The sequence below is a fragment of the Eurypyga helias genome, unplaced genomic scaffold (assembly GCF_000690775.1).
Source record: "Eurypyga helias isolate BGI_N326 unplaced genomic scaffold, ASM69077v1 scaffold6850, whole genome shotgun sequence".
Taxonomy (NCBI): domain Eukaryota; kingdom Metazoa; phylum Chordata; class Aves; order Eurypygiformes; family Eurypygidae; genus Eurypyga; species Eurypyga helias.
This window is the reverse complement of record NW_010223812.1, coordinates 17,128-25,454: the sequence shown is the minus strand read 5'-3', so window position 1 is coordinate 25,454 and position 8,327 is coordinate 17,128. Positions and strand designations below refer to the sequence as shown.

Genomic DNA, 8,327 nt, shown 5'->3' with positions numbered 1-8,327 from the left:
TTTGATCCTGTGACACATCCGGTTATTTAGACTCGTGTGGATACATGGGTGGTTTCACATTTTCTACCTTTTTCTGTGTACATGTATATCAATCTAGGAAATCAGGTAGCTTTTCAAGAGGCTTTTAAAATGCTGTCCTACTCTGATGCTATCTTACTTCGATATTATCCTGGTGTGGTTTGTTTCTGTAAGCTTTACTGCCACATAAATCCTGAGTTAGCTCCAACTTTCATTGAGACAGGAAGGGGCTTATCAGCACATGCAAAGCCTCCAACAGACTAATTTAGGTTATCACAGAAAAAGGAGAAGGACTTCCTATACCATCTGAAGAAATTTCATTATTGTCCAAAAACCAGTTTGAAGTCCAAGCCCACCTTCTGAAAATCAGGCATTAACTCATGAAGGAATAGATGGTGTCTCTTAAGGGAAGAACAAACTATCAGAATTTTAACAAGCATGTTGAAAAGAGGAAAATATTACTTAGGGTTCAGATCTGATGGCTAAGACAACTGGGTTGATGAAATGTTAAACCGTTGAGAGTCTTCTGCCAAAACACTTCTTACCCAGGGTAGGAACTTTGAGAGGTTGGTGTATACTCCGTATTTCCCTGGCCTTCCGCACCCTTCTCCCCAGCTGATGATCCCAGTAACAAAGTAAGTGCCGTTGTACTGGGTTATGTGGGGGCCTCCTCCATCTCCCTGGCAGGCATCTTTTCCGTGTTCATCGTAACCAGCACAGAACATGTTTTTTGTGACTGGTTTATAAAGGGCGTTCTTGCAAGTGGTCCTGTTCACATAAGGGATTTGAAGCACTTTCATTCTCTTGACCGGCTGTGTACGTTCAATCGTGTTCCCAAAGCCACTGACAATTCCAAATCTTTGGTTCATCAGAACATCCGTAGCAAAGTCTTCTTCTGGAAGGCATGCTGGGACAACATCCTCAGAAAATGTGATAGGTTCCTCTAATTTGAGAAGGGCTATGTCGCTGTCGTAAGTGTCTGTATCAAAGTCATCATGTGTAATTATTTTTTCCACTCTGTGCATTGATCTACTTGGCTCTTCCTTTTCCTTGTCCACCATCCCTGTGTCAGATTATTAAAGTCGTTGTTAATAAGAGAATACCAGCAAGTCTAAACTGCATCTCAATAAAAGAAGGGACCAAAGTTCCTTGCACTTTGCACAAGTGTTGCACTGTACAAATAAAATCGGCCAGTCCCGTATCCTGATGCTGTAGCATTTTGTACCCATTTTGGGATTTTAGAGGGCTGCCAAAATACTAGGGAAGTAGACAATCAGAACAATGGTCTCAATGAAAGCTTTAGTTAAAAGTTTTGGGCTTCATTATGATATTCCCAATGGCACCTTTATGATATACAGCCAAAAGCCTCCACACAGAAGAGAAGGATCTTGTCCCTTTCATTCCTAGAGCAACATAGTCAAACAGACGTAAACAGGGAATAGATATTCATTGTCTTTTAAAACTTTAACGTTCTGCATACAAAAATGTACAAGTTTCTATGTATTTAGTCTTTCTCAATTTGTATGAAGTCTCTTTGGGAATTAAATGGACAGACAATTGGAATTTAGGCAAACACAATTTTGTTTTACTATTGTAGGCTGACTACAATTTTTATGGCTCGGAACACCATTTTTCAGTGCCTAGAACTTGTGATACACTACTTTTTCATAAACAGCAGTAATAAATAACAAATTTGAGGTTTCAGGTATGGAACAGTCTCAGGCTAGTACTACAGGCTGTCAAAACGGTTATTGCTAACATCTGAATGAGGCATCTGGAATTCTTCAAGGTTTGGCCAACACAGGAAATAATTGCATAAAGGTGTAATGTTAGACCAATTTAACTACAACAGCTCAACCTTACTTGCCCGCATACCTTCCCAGTCTGTACTTGGCTTCTCTCATATACAAGCTACACTAGGCCAAGCCAAGCTTAAAGAAACTGTCCATTCAACAAAGCTGAACATGTATTTAATTGTTAGTCAAGAGACAAGATCACAGAATCACAGAATGGTTTGGGTTGGAAGGGACCTTAAAGACCATCCTGTTCCAACCCCCCTGCCATGGGCAGGACACCCAAGATGAGGCAGTAAGAAATAACAGGAGGGTAAGAAAAACTCTGGCAGAGCTCAGTGTTTTGCATTTGGAGACTAAAACACGGGACAGTTTCTTATTTTTGTAGTAAAGGACAAAATGAGAAGCACTTACCAACAAGAACATGTAAGCTTTTAGACCACTCTTTAACGCAATGAGCTGCAGAAAGTATAAAATACTCATTCAGAATTGTCCCCCCACAAAACCATTCATTGTAATCATCTGCTAGTAGAACAGCCTGCAAAGAGAGAGAAGAAAGATAAAGCACAAAAACACATGTACAGAGGAATCCTGAACAGCCAGCTGAGGTTCAGGCAGTTTTCTTAAAGCTGACTTTTTCACACGCATTTCCTGTCAAAGACACTCATTCAGAGGTGGTGAAACTTACTCTGAGGTGTAGTCACCACAGTGGGAAACTTGTCAAGCCAGACCTTCTCCCTGACTCAGAGCAGAATTTGTGCATTGTTATTGTACCAACGGGTTTTGATTGCTATTTTTTTAAACAAAATGTGGCTAATATGGAAATAGCGCAGCTCCTGCCTGCGGGTTTTTTTTTTTGTTTTGCTTTAGTCTTGGCCACAACAAACTCAGGCTATTCTCATACTGCTGCAACCCGAATAACTGGGCGGTTGGCAGGGAAGGGGCCCTGTGGCCCACCCAGCTCTGCACCCCATATCCGCAGCCCTACTTCTCTCCTACCTCCCCAGCTCAGCATTTGCTCAACGCTGAAATGGAGGCCCAACGCCACTCACGTGCAGAAACACAGTGCTCAGGAGTGTGGTGGCCACCCAACATGTTGGCACCGGGGAAGTCCATCTCCCATCAAGCCAGGTTCCCTTGGCAAGTGGGGATGGGCACGATGAGGAGGTAAATGGCTGCTGGGCCTGGTGAGCAGGGTCAGGCGTTACACATCTCAGGACAAGGCACCTTACCTGCCATGGGGACACGCTGGGTAAGCTGCCAGCCTCACCGGTGACCTCCGGATGGCTGCTTGGGGCCTCAGTGGTCTCCTCATTTTCAGGATGAGCATGTGGACTTGCTGTGGTTGCTGTGACTTTCTCTGGACCGGCTCCGTGATTTCTCTGAAGCCTCCCACACGGGAACTTGACTGCAAAGGCAAAACCAATACACTAACACTTGGCGTCTGGCTGGGTACTGGGACTTTGAGGCATGTGTGGCATGCTGAGAGCAAGGCGTTCGTGCCCCTAATGCTGGGCAAACATCTGGGAAGGCTCCACTGCTATTATCAGCCTTCGCTTCAGCTCAGAGCTACCTTTTGTGCTGACTTAAGCCAATATATAGATGTGGAGGGCCACGGTCTTGCACATCGGGGAGGGCTGGTGCCTGTGCTGTCCGTAAGGCCCCAAGCCAAGTGACACGCAGGGTTACCCTCCAGCAGAGCAAAAGGACAGACAGCTGCCGTTGAAAACCATTTCTGTTACTGAAGTGGCATTCCACAGAGCCTGTCTGACACAACCCTTCGTATAAGGGACATTTCATGGTCAGAAGAGTTAAGTCTAGCTTCTGGTGCGTCTCGTGTTGTTCTTCATTGCAAGAAATCACCCAAACCTGCTGGAGCTGAGTTTTGCTATCAAAAGCATCCTTTAGAGTTGCAGATATATACCCACAGTGGAGGAAAATGGTTTGCAGGGGAACAGGACACTTTCAGGGATTCAACTCTTCATGATAACAAGAGAAAACTCAACAGTCCAAGGAAAACTCCTTGACAGCAGCCTTTTGCAATCAATCAGATATGCAGGTGCCCTTGTGAGGGTTGTCTCTGCTAGATTTTTCAGCCCATTAAAAAACCTTTGCAAATGGGAAAGGACCGAAATGTTTGAAAACATGACAATCATTTTCCACTTCTAAAACTTGCACATTTTAGGCAAGCGGGCAAATGGGTTCAGCATTTTCAAAGTTTTAAAAGTTAAACATCTTCTATTATTGACATATTTTTTTTTAATGTACCTGATGTTGCTAAATCTTTAGTAACTGGAAAACAGAGTATTCTATGTTAGGAATTATAAGCTAATGACTGCAATCGGGTATTAGATTCCAAAGGGCATTATAACAAATATCATCAGACAGACAGAAGAATGGACTAAGATTAATAATTGTTGATGTTCACTTCGAATGCAGACAAACTGGTGGATTTAAAATCAATCTCAGTAGTTATTCATGTATTTAGGTTACCATATGTTAACTGAAGGAAAACTGCTTCTAGAAGAAAATAGAAAGGCAGGTTGTATTCCTTTTAAGTTAAACAGGTGATATTTGAGGGAAAACAAGTGAGATATAGCTGCGATCACATTATGTGACTATGACAGCTTCCACAACATCGGAAGGATATAGACCGGTTGGAGCGAGTCCAGAGGAGGTCACGAAGATGCTCAGAGGGCTGGAGCACCTCTGCTATGGGGACAGGCTGAGAGAGTTGGGCTTGTTCAGCCTGGAGAAGAGAAGGCTCCGGGGAGACCTTACCGCAGCCTTCCAGTACCTGAAGGGGCTACAAGGAAGCTGGGGGGGACTTTTTACCAGGGCTGGTAGTGACAGGACAAGGGGTAACAGGTTTAAATTGAAAGTGGGGAGGTTTAGATTAGATATCAGGAGAAAGTTCTTCCTGGAGAGGGGTGGGAGGCACTGGAACAAGTTGCCCAGAGAAGCTGTGGATGCCCCATCCCTGGAAGTGTTCAAGGCCAGGCTGGATGAGGCTCTGAGCAACCTGGTCTAGTGGAAGGTGTCCCTGCCCATGGCAGGGGGGTTGGAACAGGGTGGTCTGTAAGGTCCCTTCCAACCCAAACCATTCTATGGTCCTATGATTCTATGACTGAAATGACTGAAATGATAATGAGTCCTTGTGAACTATATATTGTAAAGGGAGAAGTTTCTTGAGTTCTTCTTGGTTGGATCTGTAGGTGCTCAGCACACTCCAGAGGTCTTAAAAATAGACACCAGTTTTCACCAGTGGTAAATTTAACCCAATCCTTTCTAACAAATACTCCTGAAGCTTGGATGGCCTGTTTCAGACTGTGAGAGAAGAGGAATCCATGCCCTATTATAATCCCAGCTCCCCATATGGCTTCATACCTGCTGGGACATGCGTTTGCAGTCCGCTCCAAGAATGCACCCACTTACACAGAATACTTCTGTGACCTATGTTTTGCTACTGCACATCGCTCACAGTTACACAATTTGATGTTACTTAAATTAGGACCTTTAGCTAAGATCTTACTAAATTTGTTGGCAACAACTCAAGAAAGCCACGAGAAAGGGGTGAACAGTTAACATTATTCTTTATGCTACAATGGCACTGCAGCACTTCCCAAACGTGGTGAGGATGCGGTGTGTGTCCCATAGAACAAACTTGAAGCGCAGCTTCGTACCTACAGGAACGCAGGTTTTGTTGTCATCGCCCAGGGCATAGCCAGCAGCACAGGAACATACGACTCCTTCACCTTCAGATGTGCAGAACTGCTCACAGTCCCCGTTGTTGACCTTGCATCCATTTGGTACGACTGCAGAGAAGACAAATGCATAGGCAGGTTAGAAGTTCACGGTGATTTCATAAAAGCACAAGCAGCTCATAAAACCTCGCTTGCAAACATAAGCCAAACACATCGTTTGGGGAAATTCTGTGCCATCATAACTATTGTTATTTAAAAAATGGTAAGCTGTCAACATTAGGTAGACCCCTATTATTTTCCATCTTATGCTGTGTTTCCCAGCTATAACTGGCAGTTCTTTGAGGGCAAAGCAAGGGATAATCCGTACTCATCGGAACAGTGTGAGAGCAAGGAGAGGTAAACCAGTCCTAACAGATGTTGTCTAACCTGTTCCTACAGATTCACAAGGAGCTTCCACTGCTCGCCCACGCAGCTTAATCTGCTCCTTAACTAGCCTTAATAACATCTAAAAAGTGTTTCCTAATACCTGAGTGTCCCTCAGAGTGATGGGATCCCATTACTTCCTGTCCTGGCTGTTCATCCTTGTGAAATAGAGACTTCTTGCTTTTACTACATTTTACAGATTTCCTTGTTTACATGTTGTGGGACCAAGGGTGAAATTTTGGTTTTGTGTTTACTGAATTGCCTCCTAGTTATGTTGGACCACTGTCCCAGTTTCACAAGATTGTTTTGAACTCTCATTCTGACTTACGGTAGCCCTTCCAGTCTGGAATGAGCTACAAATGCAGAGAGTAAACACTCTTGCGTCTTGCATGTCCCTGTGGAAAATACTAAGTAGCAGAGGTCCTCAGGCCCACCTGTGTGAGGCCATGCACTCTGTATACTCTTTCAGCCAATTGGCACAGTTTCCCAGCCACATGTGCCCCAAACTTACATGAGTTTTGTCCAGACCAGGGTCTTTGTGTTACAAAAACCAGCCTGTTACCCTGTCCTTGATGGAGATTGATGTGATTTGTTCCTGACTAGCGCAGCTCAGCCGTTTCTTTTCTCCTTGTTATATAAATAACCTGGTGCTTTAAGGAATAAAGATATTTTTCATTGGGAACAGACTGACATATTTCTTGGTCTCTTCCAATATCCATATACTTAGATCAGCTCTTGATTTTCGCATCATGTTTATCTTATTGTATTTACTCCTCAGCTTTTCTGGTTTTATGCCAGGATGTTTGCAATTCCTTTTATACAGATTTAGGTTTTTCTATATTTCCTTCCAGAGGTCAGGTCATGAAGGAGCTCATGATTTTAATTAATCCTCCTGCCCTTTCTTGACCTTGGGATGGTTTGGACACTTGGGGTTTTGTGGGGTTTTATAGAATTAGCCTGATCTTTCTCTCTTTTAAAAGATACATTGATTTTGTTCTCTTGTTCTATTTCTTTGCTTCCTTCATGAGCATTGTCATTTTACAGTTAAATTTTATTAAAGTCATCTTCCCTCTTTGTGTTGTCAGCCACTTCTAGTCTGTTGATTAAAATCAGATGTGGATGAGTGCACTCAAAATTGCTCTCTACATGTTTGTATGAGAAAATTCTGCTTGAAACAGATGGAAGACTCTCAGGGCACCCCATGTCCCACTAAATACCTTTCCCATCTCACCGCTTGGGTGTCAAAATCTCCCTCTAACTTCCAGCTCTTGTAAAGTGGATTACTCAGGTGTTTGTTCAGTTGTCTCCAGCCAGCCCTCTGTCATCACCAAATGACTTTTACAGCAAAATTAAACAACAAGGCACGCATCCCGTCTGTGGCATGATTCACACGCTTACTCTCTAGCGAAGCATCTCGGGGTCCAGCCTGAAAGACAGGTGGGATGCTTCCTGAAGTGCAGGTGGGATGTCTGTGTTGAGACTTGGACAAGCACAGTGGGTGATGGTGTAGGGTTCTTGTTTCTCTCTGTACTGTTAAAACTTGTGGGGTTCATTTCATCACCCAACAGCTTACAAATGATTAGTAAAGATTATTTAATTATCACATCTTTTGAGGACATGAAAAATAGTACATGGTTTGTGTTGTCAGTTTGAAAGCCCTTCATATTGACATATTAACCCCGTATTTTACACCGACACAATTGTTTCGGTCCAAAATGGTATTCCCCTAGTGACTCAGCCCTGATATTTTTGCACTGCAGCAGACAAATCAGAGCAAGGTGGGTGAAAAAGCAAAGCTACCAGGTTTTCACTCATGTCACCCTGGTCCACAAAGCACAAATAGTGGCAAATAATCACCTGCGTAGTTTAGGCAAAGCAGCACAAAGCCAAGTTAAAGGAAAAGCCATACCTGTCTGCACCATCTGAAGGAAAAGGAGGACAATGGGAAGAAGCCACATCGTCCCGCGGGGACCTGCCATTGCCATCCTCTGGGCTGACTGCGCGGCTTACACCGGGTTCTCTGCAGGACTCTGGGGCAGCTGCTACATGAGAAACACTGCAGTGCAAAGGTCGTTTACTCACGAGAAACCAAAACTTCTGAGAGCAAAGCCTGGGCTCAATGTCAGCACAGGACAATGGTAAAACATCAAAAAGCCACTGGGCTGCAGCAATGCCAGCGTGACAACTTGCAGGCACCTCGTGTTGGCAAAGCTGATGCATGGGTGGCACGGACCTGGGTTTGCCACCAAGGCTGCGACACCTGTGTGTTTCAGATTCCTTGTGAAGAGGGGAGTCCATAAACCAGGGTAGGTTCTACCCCAGTAGAATAACATGTGGTCACACCGTTAAACTTGGTTATGCTATGAAAACTCCAGATACCAGGCTGCCA

The 8,327-nt window shown here is 44.0% G+C and overlaps 1 protein-coding gene across 1 annotated transcript; it reads right to left on the bottom strand.

The window, feature by feature from the left end:
- Nucleotides 1-500: 500 nt before the first annotated feature.
- Nucleotides 501-7,896, bottom strand: LOC104511079 (coagulation factor X-like). The gene is made up of 5 exons (XM_010153580.1): nt 7,848-7,896; nt 5,499-5,626; nt 3,082-3,219; nt 2,226-2,349; nt 501-1,081 (listed from the first exon to the last, which is right to left on the bottom strand). The coding sequence occupies exons 1-5, from the start codon at nt 7,894-7,896 to the stop codon at nt 501-503; spliced, it is 1,020 nt and encodes a 339-aa protein (XP_010151882.1).
- Between the last annotated feature and the right edge of the window lie 431 nt (nt 7,897-8,327).